The sequence below is a fragment of the Solanum verrucosum genome, unplaced genomic scaffold (genome assembly GCF_900185275.1).
Source record: "Solanum verrucosum unplaced genomic scaffold, falcon-dt-bn FXZP01000032.1, whole genome shotgun sequence".
NCBI classification, from domain to species: Eukaryota; Viridiplantae; Streptophyta; class Magnoliopsida; order Solanales; family Solanaceae; genus Solanum; species Solanum verrucosum.
Genome location: NW_026020569.1, coordinates 3,693,084 through 3,716,809, shown reverse-complemented (window position 1 = coordinate 3,716,809; position 23,726 = coordinate 3,693,084). Strand labels below are relative to the sequence as shown.

General features: G+C 33.3%; 6 protein-coding genes across 8 annotated transcripts in view; 1 reads left to right on the top strand and 5 right to left on the bottom strand.

Moving 5' to 3' along the window:
- LOC125810880 (ACT domain-containing protein ACR6-like) overlaps positions 1–14,059 on the bottom strand; it is a 106,133-nt gene extending 92,074 nt beyond the window's left edge. The window contains 1 exon segment of the mRNA XM_049490377.1: positions 14,054–14,059. The gene's annotated coding sequence lies outside the window, so the exon portion shown is untranslated.
- On the bottom strand, positions 330–1,446 carry LOC125810885 (ribonucleoside-diphosphate reductase small chain). Its single transcript, XM_049490381.1, has one exon. The coding sequence runs from the start codon at positions 1,396–1,398 to the stop codon at positions 409–411; it is 990 nt and encodes a 329-aa protein (XP_049346338.1). The 5' UTR covers positions 1,399–1,446; the 3' UTR covers positions 330–408.
- Positions 2,598–6,905, bottom strand: LOC125810888 (uncharacterized). The gene is made up of 9 exons (XM_049490384.1): positions 6,663–6,905; positions 6,428–6,543; positions 5,550–5,603; positions 5,418–5,442; positions 5,122–5,244; positions 4,555–4,721; positions 4,379–4,448; positions 3,917–4,015; positions 2,598–2,898 (listed from the first exon to the last, which is right to left on the bottom strand). The coding sequence occupies exons 1-9, from the start codon at positions 6,882–6,884 to the stop codon at positions 2,842–2,844; spliced, it is 933 nt and encodes a 310-aa protein (XP_049346341.1). The 5' UTR covers positions 6,885–6,905; the 3' UTR covers positions 2,598–2,841.
- On the bottom strand, positions 8,126–11,869 carry LOC125810898 (mitochondrial import receptor subunit TOM20-like). The gene is made up of 6 exons (XM_049490397.1): positions 11,739–11,869; positions 11,521–11,599; positions 10,421–10,590; positions 10,288–10,335; positions 9,031–9,120; positions 8,126–8,448 (listed from the first exon to the last, which is right to left on the bottom strand). The coding sequence occupies exons 1-6, from the start codon at positions 11,832–11,834 to the stop codon at positions 8,314–8,316; spliced, it is 618 nt and encodes a 205-aa protein (XP_049346354.1). The 5' UTR covers positions 11,835–11,869; the 3' UTR covers positions 8,126–8,313.
- A 1,119-nt stretch (positions 14,060–15,178) lies between the features above and the next one.
- LOC125810889 (B2 protein) lies at positions 15,179–18,457 on the top strand. Of its 3 annotated transcripts, none has more exons than XM_049490385.1 (6): positions 15,179–15,256; positions 16,081–16,649; positions 17,033–17,133; positions 17,678–17,761; positions 17,849–17,959; positions 18,048–18,457. In XM_049490385.1, the coding sequence occupies exons 2-6, from the start codon at positions 16,091–16,093 to the stop codon at positions 18,087–18,089; spliced, it is 897 nt and encodes a 298-aa protein (XP_049346342.1). In that variant the 5' UTR covers positions 15,179–15,256; positions 16,081–16,090; the 3' UTR covers positions 18,090–18,457. The 3 variants fall into 3 exon arrangements, with proteins under 3 accessions (XP_049346342.1, XP_049346343.1, XP_049346344.1); XM_049490386.1 differs by lacking the exon at positions 15,179–15,256 and adding an exon at positions 15,291–15,455; XM_049490387.1 differs by lacking the exon at positions 15,179–15,256 and adding an exon at positions 15,296–15,326.
- Positions 18,458–18,944: 487 nt separating this feature from the next.
- LOC125810879 (pentatricopeptide repeat-containing protein At5g56310-like) lies at positions 18,945–20,401 on the bottom strand. Its single transcript, XM_049490376.1, has one exon. The coding sequence runs from the start codon at positions 20,399–20,401 to the stop codon at positions 18,962–18,964; it is 1,440 nt and encodes a 479-aa protein (XP_049346333.1). The 3' UTR covers positions 18,945–18,961.
- Between the last annotated feature and the right edge of the window lie 3,325 nt (positions 20,402–23,726).

Sequence of the window (23,726 nt, the reverse complement as noted above, 5' to 3'; positions counted from 1 at the left end):
CCCAATTTTCTAGGTAGATCTGTTACTTGGTGTGCTGGAACAAAATGAACCTGATTGAATGATTGATTGGTGGATTTGTTCCTAGAATATCACTAAATCTGAAACCTAGTATGTTCAGAGATTCAGTTAAAGTTGCAGAATTTCCAACAATAGGGAATAGGTTGGTTTCATCATATCAATTCAGAAGAATTGAACATCCAAAGAATTAAAAAGGGAAACTGTAATAATTGGTGAAGTGCTGTAAAAGCACGTTTCATACTGGGACAATGGACAAACAACATAATAACCAATTATTACAATACTTATACTGATGTTAATGAGACACGAACTTATATAACTGAAGAACATAAATCTAATTATACCAAGATATTTTTAAAAAAATAAGAAAAAGAAGCTAGAATACTAAATTTAGAAGTCCTCATCCAGCTTGAATTCATGGGTATCACCATTACCATTCAAACTGGACATAACAGAGGCCTTCTGATACTCCCCAACTCTCTTCTCAAAGAAATTAGTCTTCCCTTGTAAGCTAATCAGCTCCATCCAATCAAATGGATTCTGAGCATTGTACATCTTGTCATAACCCAAAGCATCCAACAATCTATCAGCGACAAATTCTATGTATTTACTCATCAAATCTCCATTCATCCCCACCAGAGCACAAGGAAGAGCATCACACACGAACTCCCTTTCTATCTCCACAGCATCTGCAATAATTCCCCTGACTCGCTCCTCAGTTAGCTTCGTCCTTAGCAAACTGTAAAGCAAACACGCAAAATCACAGTGCAAACCTTCGTCTCTTGAAATTAACTCATTTGAGAAGGTTAATCCAGGCATTAACCCCCGTTTTTTCAACCAAAATATCGAACAGAAGCTTCCGCTGAAGAAAATCCCTTCAACACAAGCAAAAGCCACCAAGCGCTCCGCGAAGGTTTCGGAACCATCGATCCAACGAAGGGCCCATTTCGCCTTCTTTTCAACACAAGGGATGGTCTCGATTGCACGGAACAATTTGCTCTTTTCGTCAGAATCCTTTATGTACGACTCCAACAGCAAACTGTACATCTCGGAATGGATATTCTCAATGGCGATTTGGAACCCATAGAAAGCACGCGCCTCAGCAACCTGGACATCTTTCATGAACCTTCCAGCGAGGTTCTCTAAAACGATGCCGTCTGAGGCGGCAAAGAAGGCAAGCACATGAGTGATGAAATGTCTTTCACCGGATGTTAGGTTTTCCCAGTGACGATTATCAGAAGATAGATCGACTTCTTCTACCGTCCAGAAAGATGCCATGGCTTTCTTGTACATTTCCCAAATCTGTGGATACTGAATTGGGAACATACAGAATCGATCTGGGTTAGAGGCGAGCAAAGGCTCTTCTGGGATAAGAGGCATTTTTGTTTCTGAAAATTGGATAAGAAAATCTAGGGTTTAGTAGAGATGGCTGCTTGAGAAAAATGGTGGGGAATGTGAAGATATTTAAAGACGGCAGAGGCAAAAGGTGTTAGGTTTCAATTAAAAACAGTGAGCGCGGTATTTGAATTTTTTTAGGAGAAGCTTGCGGGAGAATGAACATAATCCAACTGGCTGGGGACTAAACTAATGGACCACAAAATTTCGAGTTTCAAATTTTGCCGCCATTATTAAAATATTTCAATATTCAGTTTTATCTTTTCTCTAAAGCGTGCATCGTACGATTTGCATTTTGTGCGGTAAATTTTGGTGCAATTCATTTGTCCAAACGTTCGGTATTACAGAAACTTTTACCAACTTCTTTTCCAAAATCAGAAATAATTCTCTATATGGGGTTAGATGGAAAAGAAAATCCTCAATACTTCTGAAAAAGAAAGTCATTTCATGTGCCAGTTCAAGTCTATTTGTATCTCAATTGTTATACAGTTTAATCTTTAATCATACTACTCCCTCCGTTTCACAAAGAGTGACCTGATTTGGTTTGACACGAAGTTTTAAAAAATAAAGAAGACTTTTGAATCTTATGTTCCTAAATTAAAGCTATGTCAAATGTACTAAATTTCCCTTCAATCTTGTAGCTTTAAACATGCCACATGGAAAGCTGAAATTAAAATGTTACAAATAAAGGAAAGAGGTCATTCTTTTTTAAACAGATTAAAAAGGAAAGGAGGTCATCATTTAGTAGCAATGTGTTTCGTTACTCAAACGGATAAAAGATCATTCTATTATACAACATAAAAACCAATCAAGCTTTCCTTCTCCACTAGAAATATATAGGAGTAGTACCCAAAGTAGGAAAATGAAGATAAAATATTACTGTTACGGTAAGAATTACTTTAGAAAATATTAAATTAATTCCTTTAATCACAACCAACTTGATTGTTATAAAAATATCAAACATTAGTTATTTCAACCTTTCAATTGATCAGAAACAGTTACAGTAATTGAAACCAAATAGAACCCCTCCCCACCCCTCGACATAGACCATAGAACTTAGAGCAGAGACTTCTCCCTTCACTACACGACGAGAAAGAAAATAGAGGCATGGCGCTCTGGCAGGACAAGGCTTCCACAGTTTTCACGAAGGAGCTTGCAGGAGAAACGCAATAGAAATCACCAGAGGGCAGGGAATGAGAGAGAGTGATCATTACATGCTTTAGAGTTCAGACAAGCAAAACATTACATGTGATTCTTGATTTACCACATTATGTATTTACAGCAATCTACACTAATGAAGACTAAAAGACTCTGTTCAAGATTGACAAGGGATTCACCATCTTATCTGTGTGCTGTACAAGAGCTCTGGCTTGAGGAAGTGTACATTTTAAGCAGTACTTCTTACTTAAACAGCGGCAACAATGGGTTCTATTCATCTACAGCTGAATCAGCATCTTCCGCTATCATCCAAGGCAGCTTAGGACCCTGAACAAATGTAAACAAGCAAAACAAAGCGGATCATCATATAAACGCAAACATTCTAATTCAGAGAATTGACAAGAGAGAAGAGAGAAAAAGTTGATTCATGGTTATTAACTTATTCACCTTACCAGTAAACAAATCAACCATAGTTTTATTATGAATACAGAAATGGATGAAGGACAGAAACCAGTCGGTCATGAACTATTTTCCGATCATTATTTTGAAGCAAATCACTTTTTAAAGAGCACTATGCCATAAATTTCCAGTCATGTTATTTCTCCTACAATGCATAAACTGGTATCTGGAATCTCCACAGCTTGTCGCAATTGCGTCTATATGATATGTTTACTAACTGCATTTTAACCGTTTCATGAACCTTGCATCCTTCTGACACAGCAACTTGGTACTAATGCTTGCTGGCACTTACTTAAGCAGTTTTCTCCTTTCAACATGATGTATCTATGGTATTGAGACGCTCTTCTACAATCCAGATTGATTATTTCTTGACCACATGTACCAGTTTAGTATTTTATTTACTTTGTAAATTTTGATGTGGTTGCTCAAGCAAGTCTCTCCATCTGGGAAACAAAATCATGTACAGCACAAGGCGAGCAGCATTCTTCTATTGTCATATCTTTGGCAGCTTTGTCTAAATTACAGTTTTTATGTATTGCCAGACTCTTATACAACACAGAAAACCAACCCGATTGCAGTTGTCACTGATGAAGGTGCTTATGAAGCTATAAGGCGGCAAGGTTTTTTTCATTATAAAGAGCTATCAGGCTATGTGTATTAGACTCTAATTTGACACATAATTCATTGGATATTATGTGTATGCACTCTGAATCAGCTGAGTCACCATACTTACCAAATTGGAATTCATAGCAAATTGTTTTTTTTTTTTTGAGAATGTAAATTCATAGCAAATTGTTAGCCCGCTTTCACTAATTTAAAACATATGCAATCATGTAGGCAAACAGAATGCTAAGATTAGGTCCCGAAACCACAATACTGAGTTTACCTTTCCCTGCCGTATAATTCTAGGAGCACTTTCAGTCATATCAACTACAGTAGATGGATCAGCCACTCGAACACCCGCATCAACAACAAAATCAAGTCCCTAACATAACCAAAGCAGAAAACAGAGAGAAACTCAATCCACCATATAACATTTCAACCAAAGAGTGACCACAATAGGACAGGGCACTGACCACGCAAAACATGTAGGACACCAAATATAGACATACAGATCTAAGACAAAAGAAAAACATGTACAAGAAATGGAGCTAAATTTAAAGAATTAAGCATATCCAACTTACGAGTTGCAGCAATAACAGATTCATATGTAAGAGACACATAACACACAAAGGGAAATACAAAAATTTGTTGATCTCTAAATGCAAAAAAGAAGGGGATGGGGTTGCTTGCAAATTGCAAGTACCAAAAGCAGCCTAAAGCAGCGAAATCTTTGGTGGAATAGTACCTCTAGACCATATACATCAGCTATAATGACGGGATCCAGTATCCACTCATTCTCCTTAGGTGACTTGACGCTGAACCAAATCAGGAAAACTATCATTAGGTATGTATGCCCAAAACAGAAGTGCAACTGTGCAAAAACAGTTTACTCATTTTCCCTATGCTGGGATGTCAGAATACCTTGTGGATATTAGAGGTCCATCCAACTTTTCTAAGATTGCTTGACAGACAGGATCATCAGGTATACGAACACCAACATTTTTCCTTGAAGCATATTTGGAAGTTGCAGTCCCGTATCTCGTGCATTGTTTTGGTAGCTGTTTGCTAGCAGTTAAGATGAAAGTGTACTGCCACACAGGTGATTAGTAGTTTAGGTACATTGTCAGTATCAAGAGATCTACAGGACTACTCAGACCTGGGTACCCAAAATGTCAAAGATTTAAAGAGTCAAACGATCTTAAGGTCACCTCACGCACCCCCACCCCACCCACCCTGCCCGGAAAGAATAAAGGAAAAAATAAGCATGAAGTAAGTCGACGACCAACAAGGAATTTAAGTAGCGAAAGAAATTCTCATACCACATAGTAAAACCTGATGAAGAAATTCGACTCTAGGATATCACTAGACTTCCGATACTCCCGACATACGTATACCAGATTTATTAAAAATTTACAGCACATGAATTGGTAAATTTATTAACAATTTACAGCACAATAATCGTCTATAAAACACATTACGCATACTTACAGGACCGGGTAGACAGTGCTTGACTGCTCGAAAAATGTCTGTAAGACCTTGGGCATTACCACGGGGAAATCCAGTTGTATATGTATCTATGTCGCGGAAAGATCGACAAATGATACTAAGGGGCTGTAAAATCATAAAAGATTGTAAAGAAGACAGCATAAAGGGCAGTGCAAGTGACAAATATGGAGGTACATAGGCAGGGAAGGAAACAAAAAATAAATTGAATCAGATCCAGCATCCACTGGGTTGCTTTATCTGATGCAATGGTTCAGTTCAGCAACATAAATGCAACTTGCCTTTGAAGGTTCTATCTCTTTTATTCTGGCCAAAAGAACAAACGAAAAAGAAATGGACATTGTCATCATGGGACCCGAGAAAGAAATGTAAAGCATTAATTTACGCTAACAGAGAGATTTCCTGTAAGTTACCTACGAAGACGTTCAATGGCTGAATGACTGTTCAGATCACAAACTATTGCGTACCTGTTTGAAAGATGTCAAATATCAGAATTCAGTGTATAAAAGATTCTGATTGAGGCTTAAAGTACACTTCTTAACCAAATTGATACTCCTCCAATTCATTTTTATGTAACACAACTTCATATTGCAAAGAATTAAGATGCTATGCTTGCAGTGATTGGAATGTGATGATTATCATCCAAATGTCACTGTTTGGGAATGGCTTCCAGCAGTATGTCCATTTTACTATCCATTTGATAGAAAAAATGATGATCACATTATATTCCCTAGCAGACTAAAGTCAACCTCACTCTATCTAATCTCAAAACAACATTGCATTATTGGATGACGATGTTTCAACACTATCAGCAAAGCCTAAATCCATTATGTGAAGTAGGTTTGATGCTTAAAGTCTATAATATTTAAAAGCCTAAAATTCAGGCTTTATTGTTGAGGAAAGGAATGAAAAGGTAAAATATGATGACCTAGTTTTACTAATGGAAGTATGAACAAAAAAAGGGAGGAAGTCCTAAATACAAGATACTGATATGCAAGTCCTAGTATCTAGTATACAGAAATGATTGAATAGTATAACAGAAAATAAGTCCTAACACAAGATATTGATATGCAAGTCCTAGTATCTAGTATACAGAAATGATTGAATAGTAGAACAGAAAATAAACTTGGAGATATGTGGAAGGTTACATTAGCATTTTCATTTTTACATAACCTGACCAGAAGTTGAACCAAAAATTTTAATATGCAATAATAAGTATAATTAAGCCGTTCAGGTATAAACACAAATTAATAAGTATAATTGATAGAAAGGAAGAGAAATAACAACATACAGAGTGTCTGTGGGAATGACTCCAACAGCTCCTCCTTTAAGAAGTTCAACAACTGGATCCAACTTCCAGGAATCCGAGCCAAATTGATCAACTTGAACATAGAGCAACCCATCTTCCTACCACGTTTCGAGTATTAGTACATAAGAAACAAAACAGTAATAAGGCATGCGTAGTCGGAATACTTGCTAACTATATAAGCAAGGAACTGGGCATCTTAAAATTGAGAGATTCAAACCTTAGTTAAGCGAGGAGCCGAGTATTTGAGGCGTTTAGGACTTCTCTTAACCACCGCCAAGGATTGGAATCGGCGGGTTTGGGGAGGAACGGCAGTGTGGAACGACAGGCGAGTGGGGAATGAAGAGAGAGAGCGACGGAATGAGAAAGGCACTGCTCCGGCAACTCCACAGTGTCCCAATGCTTTAGTTTCCAATGACATCTCTTCCACACCTACAATCATCCTATTGAGAAAGAATGAGACAGAAGACTGGAGAAAGTGGGTTGGTTAGTTGCTGGGCAACTTAATAAATTCACTTCACGACGCCGTTTTCCCTAAAACGAAATTGGATTTCAGAAATGGTTTTATTAGTAATTTTTATTTAAGCTTGAAATATGTAAAACAAACAATTGTGGACGTTTGATCTCGTTTTAGAATAGTCACAATCCCGTTCACATGAATAAACTATCAGAAAAATCAACCACACATATGCTACATGATTTAGTTCAATACCAGAGAGAAAAAGAATATTCTTTCCGTGAAAATAAAGAGGGAAGAAATATCCACTCAAGATGAGATGAAGGAAATAATGTCAATTGTCAAACGGATCATTTGAACACATTAGGGTGATAAGTTTATATTTTCACATCATAATATTTTATATTTAAAAAAAAATCCCATATACCAATTCATTTCAAGGACAAAAATAAATATCAACCCATTCAACAAACAAAGCAATTAAATTATGCAGAACGTGGGAACCTCAATTAGAAAGGAGTCAATGTCTTATTTTTAGAATGAAAATAAGAAAGCGCATAGCAAACATAATAGATATAATAAGGCTCCATAGTTATAGTTTCGATAATTGCTCTCCATAGCTATAATTTCATTTGTTATGGAAGCTGCGGTTTATATATTTCACTTGTGAATATACAAATAGGATAAGTATATACAAATTCTGCATTAATACATTTAAAAAAAATTCAAAACTCTATTTGTTTACTTCTCTTGCCAATATACAAACAAGGTAATTTATTTTTAAAAAAATCATAAATCAAATACAAATAGTTAAGATAAACATATACAAAATTCTGAATTTATAGCCGCAAATTACAATTTTCTTAAATTATTACTATAGTACCTAGTATAGGCTAAATGTCTGTAATTCTTTCATAATTTTCCCATATGGAATCGCTTTTTGGGGCTGATTAACTTAGGCCGAACTTAATCGAATTTCATGTTTTCAATACCGAACATGTTCAGTAGTTAAAACCAAATAAATCTGGCTTAATCCTGAATCTGATAAATGGAAGATAGTACAGTAGACATATCCCACCTAATCAAGACATCCACAAGTTAACTGCGAAGTTATTTCTGAATTTGAAAAGCCAAGCAGAACATAGATGTGTCACAACCAGCAATTGACAAGACCGGTAAAGGGGGAGGGGCAAAAATGACAGAAGTTGACCAGGAGCGCAGGCACAATATTCTAAAACAGCTTCATGAAATCATTTGACAACTAGTATGAATCAAAGGACAAAAGACTGTTTAGACAAAATCTGTTACACCAGTAAATCCTAGCTATATGGCAAAGCTTGAATCGCCAAAAGCCATGTTTATGCGGGAAGAAACTACATCATGTATTTTGGCCTGTAAGACTGTATTGTGGCCCTTATCTTGGAGGAGAATGTGCAGGTGGCGGCACATTAGACTTTGCAAAACCAACCCATGCAACAAGTCCAACAGCAAGTATTACCCATCCAAAAATGTCATATTTCAGATCACTGCTCTTCTTCTTCTTTGAACCCTGAATGTACCAGCAGACAAAGAATGAAAAGTTAAGCAACTCAGTTCAATGAAACCAGACAACTTCCTTTTGGAATTTCATTACTTCAAAGGAACAGAACAAAATGGAAAAAAATGTGAAGAACAATAAAAAACAACAGAAACATAACCACCAAACTATGACGAAGGCAATTTCCACACAACATATTTAATTTTTTTTAAAAATTAACTGTGGCGTCCTTGCCAGGTTGCAGGCCCCTGACTAATTCCATGGGATACATGTTACCTCCCACCAACAACAGGGGTGACTCTATCCATCAATGCTTGCCCACTAAGGCTGGAACAGATGGGGAAGAAATCTACTCTAGAGTTTGTCCCCGAGACCTCATGGTTGTCAACCCACTTCATTGACTGTTAATTCACACCCTTGGGTGCATAAAGTTTTTAATTTTGTAGGCCGTAGAAGGAATTGTGCAATGCACTTTGAAAAACAACCCGCACCGCATAGAAAATGAAAAAGAGTAGGACTTATTAAGAACAAAATAAAGTAGCTTGAACTAATAGAAATATACATCAGGGTGGGGGGAAACTAAAATTACAATACCTTTGTACTTGTTGCTGCTGTAGAAGGTCCTGGTCCCATAGCTTGTTGAAGGGGACCTTGTTTGTGAATCTGGGCATGCAACTCTGAAGCCTAAAATAATGTACAAGAACATAAATAACAAACAGAAATGACATTCATACACGATAAAATAATTAATAAGGGTAATTGGTTCTCATAAAATGATAAACAAGAGTAATTCCAAGGGCAGTATGAATCACCTAGAAGGACATTTACAAACATATAAGCTATATCAATAAACATCCAGCACGCCATTCATTCCACAAAAAAAAAGATGCAATGAAATCTAAGGTCAAACTTCTTTCGATTCTTCTCCACCTAAGAAATATGAACCTATGAACTATCCAAAGAATCTTACAGAATGTTTAATAGAGAAGAAAAGACCAAACATTCTGATACCCAAACTCGTTGTTTAAAAAGTATACAGATCATAGTTCTTTCTTCTTATTATTTTGAGAAAGGTAGCATTGTAAAGATCATAATTATCAATAGACAATTTGAAGAACTAAACATGCACAAGGTGTTGGTAAATATATGCAAGTGAAATTCAAAGTATCTACTGAATGTGAAGCCACTGCATAGTTGCTAAATCATACTTAAGGTGAACATTTTTCTTTATAAGATACTTAGGGCAGGCAATTTAGCATGCCTAATCAGTAATGATGAAACTGCACAACGTACCAGAGTTCAATGAATTGATCAAATAATGTGTTAGTGGATGGGATGAAATGGGCTAATCCCAAACTAGGCCAAGGACTTTTTGAATAATGTTACATTGAAAGACTGACTTCGTAGATTTCCATTCTACATGCATCAATTAGTTTGATGTTTTCTTCTACTTCTACAAAAATATTATTTGAGCCTACGGCCTAGCTAACATCTAAAATTAGGATATGCTTCATCAAGAATACAAAATGTTACTCTGAGAAGAATGAATTATGTGCTGTTAGCTGATTGGAAGAGAAAAGGCTGTCTCAAACCACTATATTTGAGCAATCATGCGGGGAATCACATACACATAGAACTTCCTTTGATAGATGAAATTATTTATTGTCAAGGAAATGAATAGGAAAATTGAAGGCACACTGTGCCAAACAATCAATAAAAGAGGAAAGCTCCTCGAAGTACACATGGAAACTACTTGCGTAGGCACTTCTTCCAGGGAACATTTAATCGTGTGACAAGAATTCAGCACATTAAACATACTAAAGGCTAACTAAAAAACAGCACTAACTTTACCTTAGTAGAAACTTCAAATGATTTCTGATAAAGCTCGTTGTCTGGATCCTACAGTTAACAGGAACAAAGCTATGAAAATAAGCCTCTAAAAATGCACTAAAAATATCAAAATTTGCATAGAGAAAAAATATACCGCATCAACAGCCTGCTGGAAGCACTGGGCTGCTTTGTCAAAGTAAACCTTAGCTTCATCTTCGTCAGGATTTAGAAATCCATGGGATGTATATGCATTCCCCAAACACCAAATGGCGTCATGCTTCTGTGGATTAACCTCCAAAGCCTCCTCTAACTTTGAGATAGCATCTAGAAAGTATATTGCCCAATTAGAAAGCAAGAACAGATAATACTATTACTATCTTCAGTTCCATCAACTTATTACAAGAAAAAGGCCCAAGATTTCAACCCACCCTTCAAACATTTCCTTCTGCAAAATGAGTATGCCTTAATAGGTCTTTAAGCTCTTAGTACGGAACTTTAACATCTATATACATGCCAGTTCAAAAATAATATATGGTCTTAGAGCGAAATAACAAAATTGTTTGATTACTTAACCATGACAGACAACATTCCTACTATGCTATGAAACATGTCTTTGGTTAGTTACATAAATGTCCCACTGCTATATAAGGGCATCGAAAGTGTTTAATGTGTCTCATCCCTCTACTCCTTTTCTTAGGCTTTACGTTAAATTTTTACATATGGGCTCAATGCCAAGTAATTTCTCACACTCACAAATATATATGGAAATTCATAGGAGAACCCAAATTTGGTTACTTGTTGGGAGAGTGTTGAAATTAATAGGTCATATCCGATTTAAAAGGGCATTCAAGATGTTCAAGAGGTTACACTTGTGGTGTCTGTCACCTATCAGTTGACAGTTGATGCAGTTAGAATGAAGATCATGGGAGACCAGATTGGCAAAGGCAAAAAAAGTTAAGTGATCCCTTCCCACCTTCCCATCTAACTACACCTACCTTGGAGGGTAGAGTTGCCCAATAGTTACACTAGTGGAAAGAAAGGTGGTTCTAAAAACTCATTAGGTCACTTCACATTCATTGCCCTAATTTGGACTGATTCCTTGACCAGTATTAATTAAATTAACAATCCAATAACTCTGATAGCATGAGCGGACATTGTCCAATAGCCAATTCTAGGAAAACTTTTTAGCAGGAATTACAATAGTAATACTAGTACTGAAAATAGTACTAGAAAAAAAATACTAGAAAGAAATACCAGATATCATCTTCTTTGATTCGCTGACAGACTGGAATTGTGATAATTCCAGCAATGCACCTCCCCATCTTGTCAAATTCTGCACGAATTAGTCAGAAACAAAGTCACGGTCAATTAGTCAATACGCATATAACATCAATTAAATAACAAGTTAGAGCATGAGAATATGCATATGTTGTCTGCGAGTGATAGGGGCACAAGGAAGAAAAGGTACGTGCCTCAGCATCAAGAGGATCTGTAGCATATGTGGTTTCGGCAGTCTTGCGAGCGTGCTCGAAGAAGAGGAGTCGGTCGAAATCACTTTGCATATCCATGACGAACGATACTGAAACTGACTATCCTTTCCGCTTCGTGCGATAACTTACTGTGTTAGGGTTCTAAACTTCAACTTGAAACGGTTGAGACCTCGTCCGCTTATCTTGTAAAACACCAGCGGACTTGCCGATGAGTGAGGATACCCCTCCGGATTGGGCCTATTAGAAACCATGCGAAGATGGGCCTCTTCCTGATTAAATAGGCTGGACAAAATTCACAAATGGCCACAATTACAAGAATGGCCTCGGAGGCCTTGAACTTTTGACCTCACTTATATCATGACCAAAATTTCAAGCAAATTTAAACGTTTTAACCTTGAAGATCTTTTCTATAGAGCAAAACGATTCAAAATTTTAAGTTGTATCATGTTGTATGAGTTAAAATAAGGATCTAACAAATGGTCGCATTAGGAGACGATACATATCAAGATACAAAATCATGTTACAATTTAATATGTGATTTTGATTGGACAAGTTAACATTTATTCATATTGAATGCAGCACAATAATGAAAAGTTATCTTACTAATAATATGAAAATAAATTACTCGTGGTCGGTCAAGATAAGTCTCACCCCTAATTCCAAATAAGTTGGGACTTGCTCTAATAATTACATCCACCTACATAATAACTTCAATGTGCTAATCATAATCAAGCAAGGCGTTGCTAAATTATAGGCTACAAATTTAAGCTCTACTTCTTTTGCTTATTACTTTACAATACTATTTATAAGCTACTATTCTTCAACTATTCTTGATAGTGAGTAATTTTGCTTATTACTTTACAATACTATTTATAAGCTACTGTTCTTCAACTATTCTTGATAGTGAGTAATTAAACATTATGAATCTAATATTTCATCATTATCGACGTTCTACTGAATTTCAAATACATATTTAACTAATATCTTAAAAACAATTTAGAGATAAATAAGTGTATCAAAGATGCCATCCACAACCTATTTACAATTTTATGCCAATCGAAATGATGCTACAATAGATCGATATGATATAATACCAATGAGACAAGTCGAATTATTCAAAAGGATTTAAATATTAATTCACAATTAATATTTATACCAATAATCATAATAAAATCCAAGATATCAATGTGATTGTAGTGTAATTCAAAATGCAAACAGTTTCTAATTCATGAAACATATCACATCTATAAACTGTGTGTTAACTTGAATTTATTAGAATTAGGTTTCAAATTCGATAAATAATGGACGTGATCCAAATATTACAAAACTCAATATAGAAAGATGTCCAACTAAAGTTATCAGAATCATTATTTATATATTTTCTATTTAAGCCATTATCTTTTCAAAAACTAAATTAAAATTAGAACGAAGAAGTCACGACAAAAAGAAATTCACTCATTCTTGTTACAAATTCAAAAGCAAACATTGTAGTAATATCTTGATATTCATATAAAGTATAAATAAATTAAAATATGTCTACAAAAATTGTGATCAAGTTATTAGTATTCTTTTATTTTCAATTAACAATAATAAAAAAAGAATTATAAAAAAAATAACAATAATAATATCAAATTTAAATTCTAAAATATGAAGCAAATTTAATTAAGTTATGTTTTAATACGAATATTAAGGGCCCGTTAGGTCATACGATATGAAATCATAATTTGAAATCATGATATACGAAATCATGAGATGAAGTTAGAGTTCTGTTTGGACATGCAATTTGAACTTGTTATGTTGTATATATGTTTTTTCACAAACATAAAAACTTATGAAGTTGTAAAACTATTAAAATTGTCTCAATTCTTTATACAATCTTACCAAATAAGTTCAAGTTTATAAAATCGCATAACACACTATTACAAAGATAACATTAAAAAATACAATATTTATAGATCAAGCTTTAATTCAATACAAAAACATAAGTTGTAGTGTACTAGTATTTAATATAATACTCCCATATAGTACGTACAATCTTATCACATCGAACTTGCATTTCTCGTTCGTATGACTGAGAAGATGAACCAACATTATTACTTTGAGTCATTTGTTGGTAAATATATTTAATAAAAAATAATGATTTTGGAACAAAAATTAATTTGAAGTAATGATGAATTCTACATTAGTGAGAATAATTATTTTATGAGATGTAAATGGTTTAAAAAGTAATGATACGAATTATAAATTTTATTTACATATGAAAAAAGTAGTTAGTAAATATAGATGTGACGTTGTGAGTCAATTTTGTATTTGAAAAATCTCAAATCATGATTTTTGGAGAATTTGAGATTTCATAAGATGAAATCAACATGAAATCGTATGTTCAAACACTAATTTTATCTCATAATTTTATATCTTAATATGAAATCAAATGTCGAAATGATTACTAAATATTCAATAAGATACTTATAAAATACTTAATAAAATAAGAATAAATTTTAGGTTTAGCAAACATAAAAATCATATTAGTGCTCTATAGCTACATTTTACTATTTGCGCTCTATAAGAAAAACATAGTTTGTTATTGAGTATCGGATTTATATAAAATCGCAGACAACATTTGATTGTATAAAATCGCAGGAATCTAATTTGTATAATCACAACGATTTGTATAAATGGGTGTTTGTGTATATGAAAATTGTGTTTGTATATGTATATGTTATTTGTGTTTGTATATTTGCATAAAATTTGAATTCCTATACAATTGAATTGAGTTAAAACAAGTGTATTTGTATATCAAATCTCTCTTGCTTTATAAAAACACAAATTATACATTGTATTTTGTATAACTTGTGTTTATATAAAGCAAGAAAGAGAAAAAGACAAAAGAGAACTGGGCATGGAAAATTTTGTATTTATATAATTATAAGTGTATATGACGAAGAGATATGTATTTGTATGTATAGTTTTTTGTCGCTTTATACAAACACAAACACAAACACAATTTATACATTTGTGTTTGTATAAAGTGAGAGAAGTGATGGAGAGTGGCAATCGAGATTCAGGGAAGAGAGGCGAATGACAAAGTATTTACTAGGAATTATAATTAAATAAAACTGTGGTTATAACATTTATTTTGAACTAATAATTTGCTACTTAAACAATTTTCCGTGAAAATAATCACAAGATTCAAAATAAAAAGAACAAATTCATTTTCTAGTCCCACTCGAGTGGCCCATTACTCGACCGACAGCACTAACTTTCACCGCATGTCACGCGTGATTAAATTCACCGAGCCGACTGGTCATCAGGAATTTGAAACGGATATCCCGGTCACACCGAGCTCCATATTATTTTTCAAAAAAATATCATGGCATTTATGTGATTAACTGAAGAGGTGAGGGCATTTCAGCTGAAATTTGATTCATAAATATCCAAAAATCTGTACCACCTTCTTCTCCGTCGCATCTTCCGGGTCTTCGCAGCCGAAGTGATAAAGGGTATGTCTTGTGTATTTATTTTTACTTTATTCACTCTCACTCTTTCTACAGTTCTACATCTATAGATTTGGTAAATCCCAAAATATAGGGTTTCTGTGCTCTGCTTTTTCACTTTTTGTAGTAAGCTTTAATTTCGGCCTTATATATTACTGCATTTTGGCGTAATCTCGGATTCATCGGATCAAGATTGTTTGATATTGTAAATCTCTTTTGAAGTTATTTTGCATGATTATATCCATTTTGCTTCTTTGATCTATTTTCCTTTAGTGAATTTAGCAAGATGAGTTATTCATGTCCAGCTTTATTAGATTAAAATTGACGCTAATTGCTATTTATATAATTAAGGCTTAAACTATTGACTTTTGAGTGCACATATTATTAACACAGTATACTTGTACGTTTTTTCAAGTTTTTGTTTATGCCAATTGCCAACAAACCATATTCTCTAGGTATACTTTTTCTATGGAGTTAGGTGATTTATGATTTATGTTGCAATTACCTTGATGTTGATTGTTGAGAGTAGTAACTGATCTATATCGGAAAGAGGGGTTATTCAGATGGTAAGCACCCTCAACCTTCAACCTAAGTTTGTGGGTTCGAGTTACCAAGAGAGCAAAAAAGGTGGGAGCTCCTAGTAAGGGGTAAAAAGAAATAAGGATCTATATCAAGTATAAATAATGCTACTTGTTGAGTTAGAAAGTTCAATGTTTTGCCGTTTTTTTAATCATATGCCCCTATAGATTGAATTGCTATGGTTGACTCACTTTTCATGATTGACAAGTTCTTATGATTTATTTGTGCTTCTTTAAAATAATTGCATTCAGATACTGCAACATGGAGAATATGCAGAGCTATTGGCAATTTGGCGACGAGCTTCGAGGACAATCAAAAACCTCAGAGGATCATAAATGGTCAACAGCTGCTCTAAAATTGTCTGAACAGATGAAGTACAAGGGTGAACGTAGGAATAACCTCGACCTTTCAAAGAGCTCTGCTGAAATTAGACCCAGGGGTAATCATATGTTTCAGGAAGATAACAAGTGGGAAAGCCTCAACTTCAATATGTTAAATTTGGAAAGCAAGATGACGGAAAATATGAGCAAGAATCGCATTATGGATAGCATTTACAATGCAAATCCAGTTTATCTTAATCCCAATTTTAACAGCTTGGGAAATTCATCTTTAAGCAAGTTCAATGCTAGCAACTATACCAAGGAACCAAGCAATAATAACAATAACAACGTTGAGAGCACAAATGGAAATAACTCTGTTGACAAAAGGTTTAAGACTCTGCCTGCTGCTGAGACACTGCCGAAGAATGAGGTTCTTGGCGGATATATATTTGTTTGTAACAATGACACAATGCAGGAAGACCTAAAGCGCCTGCTCTTCGGTAATTAACTTTTCCCTATCATGTTAAGCATTGTCTATTCAAGTGTAATATTGCATTTGATATTCAATAGCCAGGGATTTTATGTTTTGTTACTAGTTGGATAAACTGAATGTTGAAGCTGCTTAGTTAACGACCAGTGGTTTTACACTATTTTATTATAGAAGCTCAAAGAGCAACTAGCCAACAATTAAAGAAAATGAATTCTGACTTTGTTACTAGCTCTGAGTACTCTTCTTCAGAATTGCTATCACCAATCCTCAACTCCAATCACACCATAGCCAAGTATCGACAAAAGTTAAGATCATTGATAAATAGATGATGACTAGGAAGTAATTCCTTCCAATTGTTATCCCCTTTGCTCAACTCCAATCATTTACTTGCAGGCCTTCCCCCTAGATACAGAGATTCTGTGAGGGCAATAACACCAGGGTTACCCTTGTTCCTATATAATTACACTACTCACCAGTTGCATGGTATCTTTGAGGTTAGTTGCAGAAACTTTTTTCTATATTGTGATTGTGTGAGTTCAAAATGATGATAAATCAACTGTTTTATATTTCTATAGCTCAAGTGTAAATCAACAACAAATATCATGTTGGATGTTGCATTCCGTACAGATTCACATCATTGTATATGATTGCTTTCAGTGTGAAGCATAAGTTTTATATTCGTACAAAAGACTGGCTGCTTCTTCTCCTTTCAGATTTTCTTAATTCTGTGGTTAGAAATTTTTCTTACCTTGTGTTAAGCCTGGTGCCTTGGTGTGCTATGTACTTTATCGGGAACCTTATGATTTTGCAGCATTTGGCCTGAGCATTAACTTGCTGAGCTCTTATTTCTTGCCAAAAAGAGCTATATGTTGTTAAATATGGCACCACAAGCTTCTTTTTTTAAATAGCTTCAGTCTCGTTACTTCTCCGACTCTGTTTTAATTTATGCAATGAACATAGATATTAAAGAAAAATTGGATTCAATCCAATTAAGTATCTGGCATGGACCATGACTTTCTCTTTGAACTATCTGGGCAGGCATCGAGTTTTGGAGGTTCCAACATTGATCCAACTGCCTGGGAGGATAAAAAGTGTAAAGGAGAGTCAAGGTTCCCTGCTCAGGTAAGGTTATGAATTACAGCTCATTTTCTATTGAGGCTTTTGAAGGATCTGTGTAGATTTTCTTAGTTTCACGTACTTAATGCTTAGGTGAGGATCCGTGTCCGGAAAGTCTGTAATCCTTTGGAGGAAGATGCTTTCAGACCAGTTTTACATCATTATGATGGCCCCAAGTTCCGTCTAGAGCTCTCCGTTCCTGAGGTAAGATGATCATTCACATATAAGTTTCATGCACCTGTTATGGGCAGACTGCAGGTTTTTAACCCCTAAAACCTTATCGGTTTTGCAGACTTTGGACTTACTAGATCTCTGTGAAAAAGCCGGTGTGTAGGTGCTATGTGCTCGTGCTGGCGTCCTGTACTAGTAAGCATAAAAGAACTGTAGCCTATGTGAATGTTATAGGTTTGTGGTGCATGTCAGCAGTGTGCTGTCCGTAGATTTTCCTTAGCATAAGCTTTGGGGTGCAAGTCTGGTTAAGAGGTTGTAAGTTTAGGATTGGTTTGTGTTAGCCAAATAAGTGCAATGCTTATCTCTGAAGATATTTGCAGAGTGGCTTCACAAATTTAGCTATGTAATCTTACAGTAAACTAGAAACAAGTAAGACGATTATGTAATGGGTCAAGATCGAATGTGTTTCTGTATCTGCAGAGGAACTCTGCTTCATGTGATTTGTACCGTATGAATTCTTAACATTTATTTCCATTTAGGGAATGCCAGTGCGTGTCCACCAAGGAATTTGGTGACTTTGTCATAAAAATATTTGTGTTGATGGTGAAAGTCTATCCAACAACAAGTTTTTTGCAGAAACTATGTGGCTCTCTTGGCCATAACAGTGATTAAGTAATGTGTCCCCAAACTTGGCTGGGACTGATAATGGTCCTTCAGCTGCAGTTTTGGTACCTTTAACTTCCCAGCTATGTTTTTCATCATATGAGATAACAATCTAGATAACATTTAACAAAATAATCATGCTAAACATTACTTTCAGAATATTTTGATGTTGACAGACGGCGCAATACACAATTTGTTTTTCCCTGTACTTTCATAATCCAAGGTTGAAAAAAGGTTCACTGACCAACTTTGCAGGGTTATATTTCCAATCTGTAATAGATAGTGAAGACATTTGTCGTCCTCCAATTCTTACAAATGTGGTGGCATCAGGTCCCGAAATGCAGTAGTCGTGAATTTTGGAAGGATCCAAAATCATGGAGCTGCATTTACAAGGCTCCAACCGGGTGTTTTCTTTAAGCTTCCTTCCTTCATCCGCTTCCTTAGTTTTACCACATCGTCCCATCTTTCAGCTTCTGCATACATATTAGATAAGACGACATAAACTCCATGACTATTTGGATTCAAAAGCAGAATTTCTTTCACAGCTCGTTCTGCAATATCTACGTTTCCATGGATCTGACATGCATGTAACAAGGAACCCCAGATAACCACATCAGCCTTCCAAATCATTCCTCTTATGAGCTGCTCAGCTTCTAGTAGTTTCCCATTCCGCCCAAGAATGTCAACCATGCATCCGTAATGCTCAATCTTGGGATCTATACGGTATAACTCTTTCATGGAGTGACATATTCCTTCACCATAGTCAAATAACCCAGCATGGCAGCACGCTGACAGAACCCCAACTAATGTAATGTCATTTGGCTTCACTTTTTCTTGTTCTAGTTCCTTAAAGAAGTTAATTGCTTCTTTTCCATGTCCATGGGCAGCTAACCCGCAAATCATTGCATTCCAAGTTGCAATGTTCCTTTCTCTCATACTGCTAAAGCACTTGTTTGCTTCTACTATGGCACCGTTCTTTGCATACATGTTCACTAATGCCGTTCCAAGAATCACTCCTAATTCCATCCCGTTTTCCTCCATATACGCGTGAATCTGTTCTCCTAATTGCAAACTACCTGACTGGGCACAAGCTGACAACACAGAAGCCAATGTAGCTCCGTTGGGCGCCATTCCATCCTCAAGCATACGCTCAAACAACTGAATAGCATCACCATACCTATCATTCTGAGCAAACCCACAAATCATCGTCGTCCAAATACTCAAATTTCTCTCAGGAACTTCATCAAACAATTGCCGCGCATCCCTCAATAAACGAGAGACGGAATAAGCCCTGATCAAACCATTAACAACATGCAAATCTAAATCTAACCCAAATTTGATAGCATGACAATGCACTTGTCTACTAACATAAATACACATCACGTTGGAACAAGCTTTTAGTACAAAAGGGAATGTATGTTTACCGGGAGCGACGCAAAGTCTTCGCATCTTTACATAAAGAAGCAAGGCTTGTCGGGGATTTGAGCTACCAGCTTGAGCTCTTATGAGAGTGTTCCACATGAATGAATTGGGTTCGTTAATACTGTCGAAAAGTCTTACTGCATAAGAAAGGCTGCCTGATTCTGAGAGAGCAGAGAAGGACAGTAAACGGCTGGCGGCATAATTGTCGTGGATACGGGCCCTGATGATCATCTGGGCATGGATTTGCTTGAGTTGATGCAGTGAAGTACATTGGTCGGCTAGGAGAGAGAGGTGGGGAGGATTGCGTGATGGTGGAGCAGAAGGAGCATAGGTTATACTACAGAGGTGCCTGTAAATGTAATGGAGTCCCCTTATCTTGAACAGTTCCATTTTGGCGGAACCATAATTCAGAGCCAGCTTTGAAATATATATATATACTAGATATAGGACCCCGTGCCAGCACGGGGCCCAAATATATATATTTTTTATTTTAATTTATGTCATATTATGGAATTTGAGAAGTTATTGAAATTTTTATCTGATTTTAAAAATATTTTAAATTTTTAGCTATTGTGATTTGTAGTACTTTTTTTTAACATAATTTAGAAAAAAATATTGATTACTCTGTTTGTTCTAATTTATGTGGCACACGCAGAATTTTAAATATTAAGCATTTTTTATATGTCTCTTTAATATATTAAGTTGTTAATTATTGTATTTTATTGTATATTTTGAACCTAAATTTTTAATAATATATGTTATTTGCCATGTCCCAATTTATGTGACATTAATTGATAGATTTGTTGGAGTCGAGAGATTTATTTTGTTAATTATTGTAATTTATATATTTTTTTTCCGTCAATTTCAAACAATATATGTTGTTAATTGATAGAATACTTTTAATGTAATTTTTTTAAAAAAATATGTGTGACTCTCCATGTCCCAATTTATGTGGCACATGTAAAGTTTTGACAATTAACCAAAATTTTAATACATTTAAAAAAATATTTTTAAGTCGTTAAATTTTAGGTAATAAGTAATTTAAATTGTTGTATTATTTATTACAATTTATAATACTTTTAAAGTAGTTAAAATATTGTACAATTTATTATGATTTATAACACTTTTTTAAAAAATTTATGTCATATTATGAAATTTGAGAAGTTATTGAAATTTTTATATGATTTTAAAATTTTTTTAAAGCTATTGTGATTTGTAGTACTTTTTTTAACATAATTTTGAAAATAATATTTATTAATCTATTTGTTCTAATTTATGTGGCACATGCAGAATTTCAAATATTAACCCTTTTTTATATGTCTCTTTAATATATTAAGTTGTTAATTATTGTATTTTATAGTACATTTTGAACCTAATTTTTTAATAATATATGTTATTTGCCATGTCCCAATTTATGTGGCATTAATTGATAGATTTGTTGGAGTCGAGAGATTTATTTTGTTAATTATTGTAATTTATTGTTTCTTTTTCGTCAATTTCAAACAATATATGTTTATCATATAATCCATTTTATGTGGTACCAATAGAATTTAGAGAGTCAATTAAATTTTGTATATAAGTTTTAAATAATTAAGCTCTTAATTATTGTAATGTATAGTATTACTTATAGTATTTTTAAATATATTTAAATATTATATGTTAGGTTTTTTATCCTAATTTATATGGCATTGATAGAATTTAAAGTGTCAAATAATTGTTAATTATTGTAATAGATAATATCGAGTATTTAAGTCATTTATAGTATAGTATAATTAATATATAATATGTAGTATTTAAGTGTTATATTATGGAATTTGAGAAGTTATTGAAATTTTTATATGATTTTAAAAATATTTTAAATTGTTAGCTATTGTGATTTGTAGTACTTTTTTTTTATATAATTTTGAAAATAATATTTATTACTGTATTTGTTCTAATTTATGTGGCACATGCAGAATTTCAAATATTAACCATTTTTTATATGTCTCTTTAATATATTAAGTTGTTAATTATTGTATTTTATAGTACATTTTGAACCTAATTTTGTAATAATATCTATTATTTGCCATGTCCCAATTTATGTGGCATTAATTGATAGATTTGTTGGAGTCAAGAGATTTATTTTGTTAATTATTGTAATTTATAGTTTCTTTTTCGTCAATTTCAAACAATATATGTTGTTAATTGATAGAATACTTTTAATGTAATTTTTTTAAAAAAATATGTGTGACTGTCCATGTCCCAATTTATGTGGCACATGTAAAGTTTTGACAATTAACCAAAATTTTAATACATTTAAAAAGATATTTTTAAGTCGTTAAATTTTAAGTAATTTAAATTGTTGTATTATTTATTACAATTTATAATGCTTTTAAAGTAGTTTAAATATTGTACTATTTATTATGATTTATAACACTTTTTTTTTAAATTTATGTCATATTATGGAATTTGAGAAGTTATTGAAATTTTTATATGATTTTAAAAATATTTTAACTTGTTAGCTATTGTGATTTTTAGTACTTTTTTTTAACATAATTTTGAAAGTAATATTTATTACTCTATTTGTTCTAATTTATGTGGCACATGCAGAATTTAAAATATTAACCCTTTTTTATGTCTCTTTAATATATTAAGTTGTTAATTATTGTATTTTATAGTACATTTTGAACCTAATTTTTTAATACTATATGTTATTTGCCATGTCCCAATTTATGTGGCATTAATTGATAGATTTGTTGGAATCGAGAGATTTATTTTGTTAATTATTGTAATTTATAGTTTCTTTTTCGTCAATTTCAAACAATATATGTTGTTAATTGATAGGTTTTTTGGAGTGGAATTTTTTTTTTTTAATTATTGTAATTTATTGTTTCTTTTTTGTCAATTTCAAACAATATATGTTTATTATATAATCTATTTTATGTGGTACCAATAGAATTTAGAGACTCAATTAAATTTTTTATATAAGTTTTAAATAATTAAGCTGTTAATTATTGTAATGTATAGTATTACTTATATTATTTTTAAATATATTTAAATATTATATGTTAGGTTTTTTATCCTAATTTATATGGCATTGATAGAATTTAAAGTGTCAAATAATTGTTAATTATTGTAATAGATAATATGGAGTATTTAAGTCATTTATAGTATAGTAATTAATATATAATATGTAGTATTTAAGTGTTATATTATGGAATTTGAGAAGTTATTGAAATTTTTATATGATTTTAAAAATATTTTAAATTCATAACAATATATTTCAATGTACAAGATTTTGATAAAATAAAATCTTTAAAGTTAAATTATAATGTTTTTGAAATTTAAATTATTAAAACATATATAATGATTTTATAGAAAAAATAATATCATATAAAATTAAATGAAAAGGATAATAAATTCAACTTTTACCATGATAAGGTTGAAAAATATTATTTAAGTGGAAGGAGATGGGGCCCACTTTTGATAGTAAATCCTAGACTCTTCTTATTTAAGTGTTATATTATGGAATTTGAGAAGTTACTGAAATTTTTATATGATTTTAAAAATATTTTAAATTCATAACAATATATTTCAATGTACAAGATTTTGATAAAATAAAATCTTTAAAGTTAAATTATAATGTTTTTGAAATTTAAATTATTAAAACATATATAATGATTTTATAGAAAAAATAATATCATATAAAATTAAATGAAAAGGATAATAAATTCAA